Source organism: Coregonus clupeaformis, unplaced genomic scaffold (assembly GCF_020615455.1).
Source record: "Coregonus clupeaformis isolate EN_2021a unplaced genomic scaffold, ASM2061545v1 scaf0122, whole genome shotgun sequence".
In the NCBI taxonomy this organism is placed as follows: Eukaryota; Metazoa; Chordata; class Actinopteri; order Salmoniformes; family Salmonidae; genus Coregonus; species Coregonus clupeaformis.
The window spans coordinates 167,446-184,512 of NW_025533577.1; the positions used below are offsets into that span (position 1 = coordinate 167,446).

A 17,067-nucleotide genomic window follows, 5' to 3' on the forward strand; every position below is an offset into this window, starting at 1 on the left:
TCCTCCCTCTCTATCCATGTATCTCCCTCTCCTCTATCCATGTATCTCCCTCCCTCTCTATCCATGTATCTCCCTCCTCTCTATCCATGTATCTCCCTCCCCTCTCTATCCATGTATCTCCTCCCCTCATCCATGTATCTCCTCCCCCTCTATCCATGTATCTCCCTCCCTCTCTATCCATGTATCTCCCTCCCTCTCTATCCATGTATCTCCCTCCCTCTCTATCCATGTATCTCCCCTCCTCTCTATCCATGTATCTCCCCCTCTCTATCCATGTATCTCCCTCCCTCTCTATCCATGTATCTCCCTCCTCTCTATCCATGTATCTCCCTCCCTCTCTATCCATGTATCTCCCTCCCCCTCTCTATCCATGTATCTCCCTCCCTCTCTATCCATGTATCTCCCCAGCTCCCTCTCTATCCATGTATCCCCTCCCTCCTCTCTATCCATGTATCTCCCTCCCTCTCTATCCATGTATCTCCCTCCCTCCCTCTCTATCCATGTATCTCCCTCCCTCTCTATCCATGTATCTCCCTCCTCTCTATCCATGTATCTCCCTCCCTCTCTATCCATGTATCTCCTCCCTCTCTATCCATGTATCTCCCTCCTCTCTATCCATGTATCTCCCTCCCTCTCTATCCATGTATCTCCCTCCCTCTCTATCCATGTATCTCCTCTCCCTCTCTATCCATGTATCTCCTCCCTCTCTATCCATGTATCTTCCCTCCCTCTCTATCCATGTATCTCCCCCTCCCTCTCTATCCATGTATCTCCCTCCCTCTCTATCCATGTATCTCCCTCCCTCTCTATCCATGTATCTCCTCCTCCTCTCTATCCATGTATCTCCCTCCTCTCTATCCATGTATCTCTCCTCTCTATCCATGTATCTCCCTCCCTCTCTATCCATGTATCTCCCTCCCTCTCTATCCATGTATCTCCCTCCTCTCTATCCATGTATCTCCCTCCCTCTCTATCCATGTATCTCCCTCCCTCTCTATCCATGTATCTCCCTCCCTCTCTATCCATGTATCTCCCTCCCTCCTCTCTATCCATGTATCTCCTCCCTCTCTATCCATGTATCTCCCCTCCCTCTCTATCCATGTATCTCCCTCCCTCTCTATCCATGTATCTCCCTCCTCCCTCTCTATCCATGTATCTCCTCCTCCCTCTCTATCCATGTATCTCCCTCCTCTCTATCCATGTATCTCCCTCCCTCTCTATCCATGTATCTCCTCTCTCTATCCATGTATCTCCCTCCCTCTCTATCCATGTATCTCCTCCCCCTCTCTATCCATGTATCTCCCTCCTCCTCTCTATCCATGTATCTCCCTCCCTCTCTATCCATGTATCTCCCTTCCTCTCTATCCATGTATCTCCCCCCCTCTCTATCCATGTATCTCCCTCCCTCTCTATCCATGTATCTCCCTCCCTCCTCTCTATCCATGTATCTCCTCCCTCCCTCTATCCATGTATCTCCCTCCCTCTCTATCCATGTATCTCTCCTCCCTCTCTATCCATGTATCTCCCTCCCTCTCTATCCATGTATCTCCCTCCCTCTCTATCCATGTATCTCCTCCCTCTCTATCCATGTATCTCCTCCCTCTCTATCCATGTATCTCCCTCCCCCTCTCTATCCATGTATCTCCCTCCTCTCTATCCATGTATCTCCCTCCCTCCCTCTCTATCCATGTATCTCCCTCCCTCTCTATCCATGTATCTCCCTCCCTCTCTATCCATGTATCTCCTCCCTCTCTATCCATGTATCTCCTCCCTCTCTATCCATGTATCTCCCCCTCTCTATCCATGTATCTCCCTCCCTCTCTATCCATGTATCTCCCTCCCTCTCTCCCTCCATGTATCTCCCTCCCTCTCTATCCATGTATCTCCCTCCCTCTCTATCCATGTATCTCCCTCCCTCTCTATCCCTGTATCTCCCTCCCCTCTCTATCCATGTATCTCCCTCCCTCTCTATCCATGTACTCCCTCCCTCTCTATCCATGTATCTCCCTCCCTCTCTATCCATGTATCTCCCTCGCTCTCTATCCATGTATCTCCCTCCCTCCCTCTCTATCCATGTATCTCCCTCCCCATCCATGTACTCCCTCTCTATCCATGTATCTCCCTCCCTCTCTCCCCCAGATCTCCCCCTCTCTCCCTCCCTCTCTCTCTCCTCTGCCCCTCCCTATCCCTATATCTCTCTCCTCTCCTCCTCCTATCCTCTCTAAAAAAGTATTTGATCCCCTGCTGATTTTGTACGTTCACCCACTGACAAAGAAATGATCAGTCTATAATTTTAATGGTAGGTTTATTTGAACAGTGAGAGACAGAATAACAACAACATAATCCAGAAAAACGCATGTCAAACATTTTATAAATGGATTTTCATTTTAATGAGGGAAATAAGTATTTGACCCCCTCTCAATCAGAAAGATTTCTGGCTCCCAGGTGTCTTTTATACAGGTAAAGAGCTGAGATTAGGAGCACACTCTTAAAGGGAGTGCTCCTAATCTCAGCTTGTTACCTGTATAAAAAGAAAGACACACACACACACACACACACACAACCGTTCAAAAATTTGGCCTCACTTAGAAATGTCCTTGTTTTCGAAAGAAAAGCAATTTTTTTTGTCCATTAAAAGAACATCAAATTGATCAGAAATACAGTGTAGACTTTGTTAATGTTGTAAATGGCTATTGTAGCTGGAAACAGCTGATTCATACACAGAGTATACAAAACATTATGAACATCTTCCTAATATTGAGTTACACCTCCTTTTGCCCTCAGAACAGCCTCAATTTGTCGGGGCGTGGACTCTACAAGGTGTTGAAAGTGTTCGACAGGGACGCTGGCCCATGTTGACTCCAATGCTTCCTACAGTTATGTCAAGTTGTCTGGATGTCGTTTGGGTGGTGGACCATTCTTGATACACACGGGAAACTGTTGAGTGTGAAAAGCCCAGCAGCGTTGCAGTTCTTCACACAAACCGGTGCTCCTGGCACCTACTACCATACCCCGTTCAAAGGCACTTAAATATGGCACACATACAACTAGCCTGGTCCCACAACTAGCCTGAACCCACAACTAGCCTGGTCTACAACTAGTGGTTCACAATCTAGTTTGGTTCCCACAATTAGTTTGGTCCACAACTAGTTTGGTTTACAATCTATTTGGTTGTGAACTAGTTTGGTTTTACAATCTCAGTTTGGTCTCTACAATCCAGTTTGGTACAATCAGTGGTTAAATTTAGTTTGGTCTTATATCTAGTTTGGTTTACAATTCAGTTGGTCTTGCAATCTAGTTGAATCTCTACACAGTTTGAATTAATAGTTTGGTCTACTAATCTAGTTTGGTTCTAAACTAGTTTGGTTCTACAAAGTTTGGTCTTACAATCTAGTTTGGTTCTACAAAGTTTGGTCTCTATTAATTTAGTTTGGTTCTACAATTAGTTTGGTTCTATAATTCAATTTGGTTCTAAATTAGTTGGTCTGCAATAGTTTGGCCAAATTAGTTTGGTCTCCCATACAATCCAGTTTGGTCTACAACTAGTTTGGTCTCAAAATCTAGTTTGAACTTAATAGTTGGTTCTATAAGTTGGTCTAAAGTGGTTCGAAATTAGTTTGGTCTAAATTAGTTTGGTTACTAATTTAGTTTGGTCTTGGCATCTAGTTTGGTTTAAATCTAGTTTGGTTATACAACCCAGTTTGAATACAACTAGTTTGAATTTACACAGTTTGGTTCTAAAAGCCTGGTTCTAAATTAGTTTGGCTTTAACAGTTTGGTTCTTATAATAGTTGGTTCATTAATTAGTTTGGTTCTAAATTTAGTTTGGTCTCTATAAATTCAATTGGCGACAATTATTTGGTCACAACAGTTTGGTCTTACAATTAGTTTGGTCTCTAAATTAGTTTGGTTCTAACTAGTTTGGTCTTACACAGTTTGAACAAGTTTGGTCCACTAATTTGGACAATCTAGTTGGTAACTAGTTTGGTTCATATCAGTTTGGTTCTATTAACCTCAGTTTGGTTCTACACTCTAGTTTGGTCTCTAAATCTATTTGGTTCAAATCTAGTTTGGTTCCCTACACAGTTTGGTTCTACAACATTTGGTCTAGCAATTCAGTTTGGTTTAATTAGTTGGTTTGGTTCAATAGTTTGGTTCATTAATTCAGTTTGGTATAATCTAGTTTGGTCTTACACAGTTTGGTTGCTAATCTAGTTTGAATTACACAGTTTGAATTTACAATTAGTTTGGTTTAAATTAGTTTGGTTTATAATCAGTTTGGTTTAAATTAGTTTGGGTTTATAATTAGTTTGGTTTACTAATTCAGTTTGGTCTCTACAATCTAGTTTGGTCTTCCAATCTAGTTTGGTTCTTATAACTAGTTTGGTTCTATAATTTAGTTTGGTTCATAACTAGTTTGAACTTACACAGTTTGGTTCTACAATTCAGTTTGGTCAAACTAGTGGTCCCTACAACTAGTTTGGTTTTTACAATTAGTTTGGTTTTATAATTAGTTGGTTCTAAAAGGAAATCCAAATTTGGTTTTATAAAGTTTGGTTTAAATAGTTTGGTTTTATAATTAGTTTGTCTTAAATAGTTTGGACGAATTAGTGTTCACAGTTTTAGAATTATGGTCTATAACTAGTTTGGTTTTATAATCCAGTTTGGTTTACACTAGTTTGGTCTACAATTTAGTTTGTTCTACAATCTAGTTGGTTTACATTCAGTTTGGTTTTATAATTAGTTTGGTTCTACAATTAGTTTGGTTTTAAAGGGAAATATGGTCTACAATCTAGGGTAAATCAGTGGTTCTATAATTCAGTTTGGTTAATTAGTTTGGTTTAAATAGTTTGGTTCACAATTAGTTTGGTCTCTAAACTAGTTTGGTTTACACAGTTTGTTTATACAGTTGGTTCTAAATTAGTTTGGAAACACTAGTTTGGTTTTACAACTAGTTGGTTCTACATCTAGTTTGGTCACAATTTAGTTTGGTTCAAATCAGTTTGAATTAATAGTTTGGTTTAAAAAATTTGTCTACAATTAGTTTGTCTCTACAATTAGTTGGTATAAATCAGTTTGAATCTACAAGTTGGTTCTATCAATCTAGTTTGGTCTACAATCATTTGGTTCCCAAATCTAGTTTGGTCTACAACAGTTTGGTTCCAATAATCAGTTTGGTTCACAACTAGTTTGAAAAATTATTGCACAAATAGTTTGTTAAAAGTTTGGTTTATTAACTATGCATAATAGTTTGGTCTCTAACCAGTTTGGTTCTACAATTCAGTTTGGTACAATTCAGTTTGGTCTCTACATATTTGGTTTGCTAAATAGTTTGGTCTCTATAACCTAGTTGGAATCACAACTAGCTGGTTCTACAACAGTTTGGTTTAAACATTTGGTCCACAATTAGTTGGTCAAAGTTTGGTCTACATAGTTTGGTCTCTAAAGTTGGTCTCTGCACTAGTTTGGTTCCACAATTTAGTTTGGTCTCTATCAATTCAGCTTGGTCCTACAAAGTTTGGTCCTACAAAGTTTGGTTCTACAATTTATTTGGTTCTAAAATCTGGTTCAATAATCAGTTGGTCTTACACTAGTTTGGTTTACAATTCAGTTTGGTTCTATAACCCAGTTGGTCCTACAATAGTTTGGTTTACAATCTAGTTTGGTCCTACTAATTATTGGTTTATAATAGTTTGGTCTCAAATTCAGTTTGGTCTAAATAGTTTGGTTTACTAATTCAGTTTGGTACAATAGTTTGGTTCTACTAACTAGCTTGGTCCACAACAGTTCAATAGTTTGGTTCTATAACTAGTTTGGCACAATTCAGTTTGGTCTCACAATCTAGTTGGTTACACTAGTTTGGTTCTACAATTTAGTTTGGTCTATAATTCAGTTTGGTCCATTAACTCAGTTTGGGTCCCATAACCAGTTTGGTTCTATAACTAGTTTGGTTAAATAGTTGGTTCTACAATCTAGTTTGGTTTACACTAGTTTGGTCTCTACAATTCAGTTTGGTTCTACAATTAGTTTGGTTTATAACTAGTTTGGTTACAATGGACAATAGTTTGGTACAATTAGTTTGGTCTACAATCTAGTTTGGTTACAATTCAGTTTGGTTTAAACTAGTTTGGTTCCATAATCTAGTTTGGTCTCTACAACTCAGTTTGGTCTCTATAACTCAGTTTGGTCCTACAACTAGTTTGGTTCTACAATTCAGTTTGGTCTCAATCTATGGACTATAATATGGTTCACAACCAGTTTGGTTACAATTAGTTTGGTTTTACACTAGTTTGCTCTACAATTAGCTTACAACTAGCTGGTCTCTACAAAGTTTGGTTTACAAAGCTGGTTCTACAACTAGTTTGGTTCACAATGGTCTAAATAGTTGGTCCTACAATCTAGTTTGAATCTACAATTCAGTTTGGTCCTATAATCCAGTTTGGTTTATAATCTCAGTTTGGGCTCCTAAATTATTTGGTTCTGCACAGGGTCTAAATCCAGTTTGGTTTAAATCTATTGGTATTACACAGTTGGTTCTACAATTTTGGTTATAAATCTAGTTTGGTTCTAAATAGTTTGGTTCTACAATAGTTTGGTCTTAAATCTAGTTTGGTTTAAATTAGTTTGGTATCTACACTCAGTTTGGTCTCTAAATTCAGTTTGGTTTACAACTAGTTTGGATTCTACAAAGTTTGGTCTACAAATTAGTTTGGTTTACAATCCAGTTTGGACCTACAATTCAGTGGCTCTACTAATTCAGTTTGGTCTAAATCTAGTTTGGTCTCTAACAGTTTGGTTCTACAATTCAGTTTGGTCTCTACAATTCAGTTTGGTTTAATAGTTTGGTTCTAATAGTTTGGTTTATAATCTAGTTTGGTCCCTACAAATTGGTTCACAATCTAGTTTGGGTCTATAATCTAGTTTGGTTCTACAATTCAGTTTGGTTCTACAATCCAGTTTGGTTCTACAATCTAGTTGGTTACAATCAGGTTCTACAACCAGTTTGGTCTCTACAATTCAGTTTGGTCCTAAACAGTTTGGTCTCTAAATTCAGTGGACAATCCAGTTTGGTTAAATCTATTGGTTACAATTCAGTTGTTCTACAATAGTTGACAAGGTCACAATCTAGTTTGGTTCTACAATCAGTTTGGTTCAATAGTTTGGTAACTATACAGTGGTTCTAAATTAGTTGGTTTATGGAAAACAGTTTGAAATTGGACAAGTTGGTCTATACCCAACTTGGTTCTAAATCTAGTTTGGTTCTACAATCTAGTTTGGTTTAATCAGTTTGGTTCTAAACGGTTCAAATAGTTTGGTCTTTAAATTAGTTGGTTGACAGTTTGGTCCTACAATAGTGGACTCACAATCAGTTTGGTTCTATAATTCAGTTTGGTAAATATTTGGCACATCAGTTGACAATCATGGTTTACAATTCAGTTTGAACTTACACTCAGTTTGGCCTTACAATCTAGTTTGAATTAAACTAGCTTGGTTTAACAGTTTGAATATAGTTGGTCTCAACACTAAACAGTTTGGTCTTATAAATTTGGTTACAGTTTACAATTCAGTGGTTCTAACAGTTTGGTTCTACACAGTTTGGTTTATAATCAGTTTGAAGCTTACAATCTACTTGGTTCTACAAGGGTCTCGACAATCCAGTTTGGTCTTGCAATCAGTTTGAACTCTACAAGTTGGTTTCTATAATCAGTTTGGTGTCTACAATTCAGTTTGGTTCAAGGAACTTAAATTAGTGCTTATAACAGTGAATTTAAATAGTTTGGTTTACAACAGTTTGAACTAAATATTTGGTTTAAACTAGTTTGGTCCTACAAAGTTTGGTCCATAACCAGCTTGGTTCCCACAACTAGCCTGGTTCCACACAAATCAGCTGGTCTCTAAATAGTTTGGTTCAAAATCTAGTTTGAACTTAACAGTTGGTCTTAAATCTAGTTTGGTTCTAAACTAGTTTGGTTTACAATAGTTGGTTGTACAATTCAGTTTGAATCTTACTAGTTTGGTTTATAATCAGTTTGGTTCTATAATTCAGGGTTTGGTTTCAAAATGGTTCTACAACCCAGTTTGAACCACAATTAGTTGGTCTCTACAATTAGTTTGGTTTAAATCTAGCTGGTTTGGTTCTACAATAGCTTGGAAACACAATAGTGGTTCTACAAATCTACCTGAACTCAAACTCAGTGGCTCTACAAATAGTTTGGTTCTACAATTAGTTTGAACCTACAATCAGTTTGTCTACAATAGTTTGGTCTCTACAACTAGTTTGGTTCCCACAATTCTAGTTTGGGTCTCACAACTAGTTTGGTCCACAACTAGTTTGGTTCTACAATCTAGCTTGGTCTACAATCTAGTTTGGTCCTACAACTAGCCTGGTTCACAACTCAGTTTGAACTCTACAACTAGTTTGGTTCTTAAACTAGTCTGAATCTCACAACACTTGGTCCCACAACTAGCCTGGTCCCACAACTAGCCTGAACCCACAACTAGCCTGGTCCTAGAGCCATTTGTGCTCCATTGCCAATGTTATGGTCATTGTCATACCAAACGAAGACAGGACCAACTACAGCTCCTTATCATTAACAGTTACCTTGGCCTTGACCAGTCTCCTGGCAGTCTTAATCTTGGCCTCACAGAAAGCCCCTCTGTACTTGGCGCTGACATCAGTGCCCACTGCCAGGTAGGGCGGCTCCTCCGGGGTCTGAAGAGAGAGAGAGAGGGAGGGGAGAATATGAGTGGAAGGGAGTCAACGATGGCATTCAGATTAGTGGAGATGAACAAGAGATGAGTACAGGGCAGTGAGAGAAGAGGCAGAGAGGGAATAATACCATCTGTCATGAGCAAGAGATGAACTAAACTTAGGGTTGTATTCATTAGTGCACAATGGAACAAAACTTAGGGTCGTATTCATTAGTGCACAATGGAACAAAACGTTTCGCAATGGAAAACATAAACAAGCATTTGATATTGGACAAAGTCATGTAGGCCCCTCCCTGTTTCAGCCCATTTGCTTCTGTTTGGTTCCTACTAGTGTACACGGCCAAGGACTACAGGGCCAAGGACTACAGGGCCAAGGACTACAGGGCCAAGGACTACAGGGCCAAGGACTACAGGGCCAAGGACTACAGGGCCAAGGACTACAGGGCCAAGGACTACAGGGCCAAGGACTACAGGGCCAAGGACTACAGGGCCAAGGACTACAGGGCCAAGGACTACACGGCCAAGGACTACAGGGCCAAGGACTACACGGCCAAGGACTACAGGGCCAAGGACTACAAGGCCAAGGACTACAAGTCGGGACTGTCTGAGGGAAAGTGAACCCAGCCAGTACTATAGGAATCCCCAGGTATATCCCCAGGTGTGAAAGTGAATCCAGCCAGTATTATAGGAATCCCCAGGTTTATCCCCAGGTGTGAAAGTGACACCTAAAAGACTCTCAGACCATGAGAAACAAGATTCTCTGGTCTGATGAAACCAAGATTGAACTATTTGCCCTGAATGCCAAGCGTCACGTCTGGAGGAAACCTGGCAACATCCCTACGGTGAAGCATGGTGGTGGCAGCATCATGCTGTGGGGATGTTTTTCAGCAGCAGGGACTGGGACACTAGTCAGGATCGAGGCAAAGATGAACGGAGCAAAGTACAGAGAGATTCTTGATGAAAACCTGCTCCAGTGCGCTCAGGACCTCAAACTGGGGCGAAGGTTCACCTTCCAACAGGACAACGACCCTAAGCGCACAGCCAAGACAACGCAGGAGTGGCTTCGGGACAAGTCTCTGAATGTCCTTGAGTGGCCCAGCCAGAGCCCGGACTTGAATCTGATCGAACATCTCTGGAGAGACCTGAAAATAGCTGTGCAGTGACGCTCCCCAACCAACCTGCCATAACTTGAGCGGATCTGCAGAGAAGAATGGGAGAAACTCCCCAAATACAGGTGTGCCAAGCTTGTAGATCATACCCAAGAAGACTCGAGGCTGTAATCACTGCTAAAGGTGCTTCAACAAAATACTGGTTAAAGGGTCTGAATACTTATGTAAATGTGATATTACAGTTCTTTATTTTTTATAAATGTGCACAAATGTTTTTAACCTGTTTTTGCTTTGTCATTATGTGGTATTGTGTGTTGATTGATGAGGGAAGGAAAACAATTTAATCCATTTTAGAATAAGGCTGTAACGTAACAAAATGTGGAAAGAGTCAAGGGGTCTGAATGCTCTCCAAAGGCACTGTAAATGATTGGCATTCAAGCAGGCAGAAATCCGGCTGGTATGATGTAGCACCGTGATAAAGTCGCTCTCCCTACACTGGAAGTTAATAGGAATACGACTTTTAGATTTCAATACTGGCCAATGTCATAACTCGGGAGGATGTCTTCGCTCGAATTTGCAATTTATCATATTCTTTGCGATATTCCTACCTCGAGAAATGTGTAATTTAACCGAGGGTCTACCACATTTTTCCTATTGGTCTGCCTCTTTAGTCCAGGGTGCATTGCACGGTGCCGTTGACAGAGATTATAGAAAGGAAGCCAATAAATGAAGGAACGTATAAACGCCCCACCCAGCAGACTGTTGACCAATCACGTTGTCTTGCTGCGTCACGCGGTAGATAAGCTAATTGTCACGCAATCCCTGCTCAAAGTCAGTGTGACGGAAACGTGCCTACAGACATGGCAGCTCTGCTTCTAGCTCCTAAGCAACTTTGCAGTATTCTGTTATTTGTGTTATTTCTTCCATTATTAGCCCAGAATGTTTTTTGTGTTATTACATACAGCCGGAAATAACTTTTGGATATCAGAGCGGTGACAACTCACCAGCATGCCTACCAGAAATACCACATTCCTGAATTGGATCATTTGTTTGTACGCCGCAAAGCAATTTAACTTATCCCAGAGGCTGCTTCAAGACGCCGCCGGCGGAGAAGAGGTATTCGGAGTGGACTTCTAGTCCGACTCAGGAGGCGTGCACAACATCCACTGCTTCCGAGTATATTACTCACAAATGTTCAGTCCCTGGACAATAAAGTAGACGAGCTCAGGGCTAGGATCTCATACCAGAGAGACATCAGGGACTGTAACATACTCTGTTTCACAGAATCATGGCTCTCTCCAGATATACTGTCCCCGTCCATACAGCCAGCTGGGTTCTCAGTTCATCGCACAGACAGGAATAAAGAACTCTCCAGGAAGAAGAAAGGCGGAGGTGTATGTTTTATGATTACCTACTCATGGTGTGATTGTCATAACGTGCAGGAACTCAAGTCCTTTTGTTCTCCCGACCTAGAATACCTCAATCAAATGTCAACCACATTACCTCACAAGAGAATTATCTTCAGTTATAGTCACAGCCGTGTAAATTCCCACTCAAGGAACTACAATGGATTTTGTGCAAACTGGAAACCACATATCCTGAGGGCGCATTTATTGTAGCTGGGGATTTTAACAAAGCAAATTTGAGGAAAATGCTACCGAAGTTCTATCAACACATTGCCTGTAGTAATCACGCTTCAAACACTCTCCACCACTGTTACTCTCCCTTCCAGGATGGCTACAAGGCCCTCCCCTGCCCTCCCTTCGGCAAATCAGATCACGGCTCCATTCTGCTTCCTATAGTCAGAAACTCAAACAGGAAGTATTCGTGCTAAGGTCTATTCAACGCTGGTCTGACCAATCAGAATCCATGCTTCAAGATTGTTTCAATGACCTCTGAACTCTGTTTTGACTTTCTAGTGTGACTTGATCATCCACACTGCTAATTCTAAAAGCATGAGATGAGTACTTTAAGATAGTTTATTTTACCGAGTTGAGGGTAATTTATAATACTGAAAATTGTGAAGAAGTTTATAATTTGGTAATAATATATGTGATTCGAACCATAAAATATCAAAAGATAGAGAGAGCTTTCCCTGAATGAGGGATACCTGTCCCTAGTCAATTGTACTAATCTTGGATTACTTTACGGGATAGAAGTAAGTTGAGGTATTATCAAATTATGTCATTTTAAATTTAGGCAATGGTGGTGTTTTGTTTTTGAAAGCATTAATCACGTTGTGACTCGTGTTCAGAAAAGGGTGTAGTAATGATGGTAAGAGGATTTATTGGTACATTTGCATATTGTAGTAAGAATATGAGCAGTAGTAATTAACGTGTTATGGGTTAGATTCAATGTTTTAGGTGAAAATGTATTTGTGGTATAAGGTAGAATGTAGTGGAGTCTATGGAAACTAGTGACTATAACAAGATGCAAGAATGTGCACTTCATAATCGAGGCTTTTAATGACTGATTGATAAGTAGACTGTGTAAAGCAGCATACTGTGTCTCAACTAACAATGTTATGCAGACTTTCTTTCAAAAAGGTGAAGGCAACTCTGCCAACATGAAAGGAGAATCTGGGAGACTGTGACAGTAGAGGACTACAGAAGGAATCTTGAATCCGTATTAGTACTACGTGGCAGTAGAGGACTACAGAGGGAATCTTGAATCCGTATTGGTACTACGTGGCAGTAGAGGACTACAGAAGGAATCTTGAATCCGTATTGGTACTACGTGGCAGTAGAGGACTACAGAAGGAATCTTGAATCCGTATTAGTACTACGTGGCAGTAGAGGGCTACAGAAGGAATCTTGAATCCATATTAGTACTACGTGGCAGTAGAGGACTACAGAAGGAATCTTGAATCCGTATTGGTACTACGTGGCAGTAGAGGACTACAGAAGGAATCTTGAATCCGTATTGGTACTACGTGGCAGTAGAGGACTACAGAAGGAATCTTGAATCCGTATTGGTACTACGTGGCAGTAGAGGACTACAGAAGGAATCTTGAATCCGTATTGGTACTACGTGGCAGTAGAGGACTACAGAAGGAATCTTGAATCCGTATTGGTGCGATGCAAGAAGGACGCTACACAGAGCGATGTGAACAGAAATTGGGAAGTATATTAGAAATTGGTATTAAGAATAATTGTTAAAACATAATGATTTGTCATATGGTCAATGTTTGTATGGATTTATTGGATTAGAAATGTAATCAATTAAACCGTTATGTTTGTCTTCTAGTGAGATAAATACAGATGCTGTCTTGATGCATGGCAGGGATAATTTGGACTAGCATGGTGTGAACCTAAATAAATACAAGTAACAAACTATGAACCGGCTGAAGATTAATATCAGAGGCGTTGAAGATATTTTTGTAAAATATCACTTCTACATGCAACTGGCCTACAACAAACAATCTAATTTAGGGATGTAATGATTTAACAGGGAGTGATAATAGTGTTATAATGTGTATCTATCTCAGGAATAATAGGAGAACAAAGTCAGAGTTGAACATTGTATCTTTTAACAATCATAAGGTTTTTAAGCAATTGGGTCTGAGATGTTACTCATTAGATCATATAAGTGATAATCACATAGCATTGCATGCTGTTATAGTAGATAAAGAGGGAATGTATGTGATTATATGGGGGACCATTAAGATTAGGAAGGTATTGGGAATTTAAATAAAGCTATGGGAAATATTAGAGACATACAGGAAGTATTAGGAGTATGAATAGAGATGCATCAGTCAATATAAATGCAAGGAGAGAAAGGATAAATTATTAATCTGTGTGTTATTCCAGTTTAGAGTCCATTAATAATGTTGATTGAGGAATGAGGAATGTTAAGTTGGAAATGTATAAAGTGGAATGAGGTTTACAGGATTGAAGATGTGGAAAGAAGACTGTCTCGGTAGATCAGATAGCGCCCCAAGTGACCAGTGACAAGCTTAGGGTTCATCTGAATGAAGAAGATTGAAGTTGTTTTATTTTAATATATTCATTTGAATATATTGTAATATCCATGTAACTTACAAAGTGTCATGTATCTTTGTATTTGTGGGGATGATGTCATGATGGTCACAATTTATTTCTATGGATGTTTTTCTTGGTAGCATGTCTAAGATGATGGGTCAGTTATCTAGCATAGTTAAGAATCTAATCATACAGTGAGGGAAAAAAGTATTTGATCCCCTGCTGATTTTGTACATTTGCCCACTGACAAAGACATGATCAGTCTATAATTTTAATGGTAGGTTTAATTGAACAGTGAGAGACAGAATAACAACAAATAAATCCAGAAAAACGCATGTCAAAAATGTTATAAATTGATTTGCCTCAGGCCTCTACTCTACTACCACTTATCTATAACACTAAATCCATGTGTACGTGTGTGTATAGTGCGTATGTTATCGTGTGTGTGTATGCATGTGTCTATGTTTGTGTTGCTTCACAGTCCCCGCTGTTCCATAAGGTGTATTTTTACCTGTTTTTTAAATCTGATTCTACTGCTTGCATCAGTTACCTGATGTGGAATAGAGTTCCATGTAGTCATGGCTCTATGTAGTACTGTGCACCTCCCATAGTCTGTTCTGGACTTGGGGACTCTTGTGGGGTATTTTACATTTTACGTCATTTAGCAGACGCTCTTATCCAGAGCGACTTACAGTTAGTGCATAAATTATTCTTTTTTCATTTTTTTTTTCATACTGGCCTGGGGTTGAACCAGGGTTTGAACCCACAACCCTGGCGTTGCAAACACCATGCTCTACCAACTGAGTTCCCTCCCCTACCCTGGACCAATTGTGTGCCGCCCCATTGGTCTCCCGGTTGCGGCCGGCTACAGCAGAGCCTGGATTCGAACCAGGATCTCTAGTGACACAGCTAGCACTGCGATGCAGTGCCTTGGACCACTGCGCCACTCGGGAGGCTTGGGTGTCTGAGCTGTGCGCCAGTAGTTTAAACAGACAGCTCGGTGCATTCAACATGTCAATACCTCTCACAAATACAAGTAGTGATGAAGTCAATCTCTCCTCTACTTTGAGCCAGGAGAGATTGACATGCATATTATTGTTAGCTCTATGTGTACATTTAAGGGCCAGTCATGCTGCCCTGTTCTGAGCCAATTGTAATTGAAAACAAGGACATTTCTAAGTGACCCCATCATTTTTGGGGATGGTAAACTTGACTAAAACCAGATAATGAAAATACAATGGAGCGCAGGGATTCTTGAAAGGGACCACTTCTTTCCCCCCACTAATATCTTTAATATTAACAAAATTTGAAATCTATATTTTGATAGACCAAAGTATCAGCTATCACCCCATGTAAAGCAACAATTTGTATATTTATTAAATGCAATAAACTGGATTTGTTAACTCTGTCAGATAAAATAAATTAGATTGACAATTATTGTCCAACAAAGTGGTTTAAAGATTGTTTCATTCTAACATCAGATTATTCAAATATGTAACACCACCATCTGCAACCTTCTATTTGTTTTATAGCACTTAATTTGCTTCAGGGCTAATTTAAAACCATAAAATATTAATAATGTAAACATTATCCCTCAGGTCTAGCGCAGCAAATACTTCAATAGTTTAAGGCCACTGGTTCCCAAACTGTTGGGCGAGGGGTGGTTTAAAAAAGTTTAAGGAACTCAGTCCAGCTTTCAACTTACTCCTGAAAGTTGTAATAGTAGAATGCACAAGGTGCAATTTAGAAATTGTGTAGTGCATCACCAGTTCCTCTTGTCTTGTCAGTCATTGCAGACCTTAGAGAGCTACTAATGCTACTAATACTAGTGTAAAACTGGTCAGAAATGTCCAGATCAACTAGCCCATGTCAGCTAGCGTTTTTTAGCTAGGTTTTTTAACCCATAAACTGTTGTAATGTTTGAGTCACTTAAATATCACATGAAAACAAATCAGACATGGTGAAATGCATAGAATAGCAAGAAAAGCAGCTTTACATTTTATTTTAATCTGCACCTCATGACAAAATGTGTAGAATTGCAGGAAATAAGCTTTAAACCTGCTAGATTTTCTCCACCAACAGGAGGGGTGGGAACAGTGTGTGTCATGAACAGTGCTTGGGCCCGTAGAGATAGACGTTGGCGTGGGATGGGAGGTGGGATGGTTCCCAACGCTGGAAGACGTTGGCGTGGGATGGGAGGTGGGATGGTTCCCAACGCTGGAAGACGTTGGCGTGGGATGGGAGGTGGGATGGTTCCCAACGCTGGAAGACGTTGGCGTGGGATGGGAGGTGGGATGGTTCCCAACGCTGGAAGACGTTGGCGTGGGATGGGAGGTGGGATGGTTCCCAACGCTGGAAGACGTTGGCGTGGGATGGGAGGTGGGATGGTTCCCAACGCTGGAAGACGTTGGCGTGGGATGGGAGGTGGGATGGTTCCCAACGCTGGAAGACGTTGGCGTGGGATGGGAGGTGGGATGGTTCCCAACGCTGGAAGACGTTGGCGTGGGATGGGAGGTGGGATGGTTCCCAACGCTGGAAGACGTTGGCGTGGGATGGGAGGTGGGATGGTTCCCAACGCTGGAAGACGTTGGCGTGGGATGGGAGGTGGGATGGTTCCCAACGCTGGAAGACGTTGGCGTGGGATGGGAGGTGGGATGGTTCCCAACGCTGGAAGGGGGCCTGAGTTAGAACCCCTGCTTTAAGCATGTTGCAGAAGAGTGATTCAATTATTTATTCAGAATATTGACCTTTCTTCAGCTTTCTAACGGACGCCTGAAGGTTTTGTGCCAAAATTGCCTGGTATTTGGAACTGTTCATTATTCCCTCCACCCTGACTAAGGCCCCGGTTCCAGCTGAAGAAAAACAGCCCCAAAGCATGATGCTGCCACCACCATGCTTCACTGTGGGTATGGTGTTCTTTGGGTGATGTGCAGTGTTGTTTTTGCGCCAAACATACCTTTTTCAATTATGGCCAAAAAGTTCAACCTTGGTTTCATCAGACCATAACACATTTTCCCACGTGCTTTTGGGGGACTTGATGTTTGTTTTTGCAAACTTCAGCCGGGCTTGGATGTTTTTCTTTGTAAGAAAAGGCTTCCGTCCTGCCATCCTACCCCATGGCCCATTCATATGAAGAATACGGGAGATTGTTGTCACATGTAGCACACAGCCAGTACTTGCCAGAAATTCCTGCAGTTCCTTTAATGTTGCTGTAGGCCTCTTGGAAGCCTCCATGACCAGTTCCTTTAATGTTGCTGTAGGCCTCT

General features: G+C 40.8%; 1 protein-coding gene across 2 annotated transcripts in view; it reads right to left on the reverse strand.

Moving 5' to 3' along the window:
* LOC123483462 (AT-rich interactive domain-containing protein 4B-like) overlaps nucleotides 1–17,067 on the reverse strand; it is a 197,583-nt gene that overhangs the window by 140,338 nt on the left and 40,178 nt on the right. For both annotated transcript variants that reach the window (XM_045213533.1, XM_045213534.1), the window contains exon 3: nucleotides 8,603–8,713. In XM_045213533.1, the coding sequence (XP_045069468.1) occupies nucleotides 8,603–8,713 (111 nt within the window). The remainder of the gene's footprint in view (nucleotides 1–8,602; nucleotides 8,714–17,067) is intronic.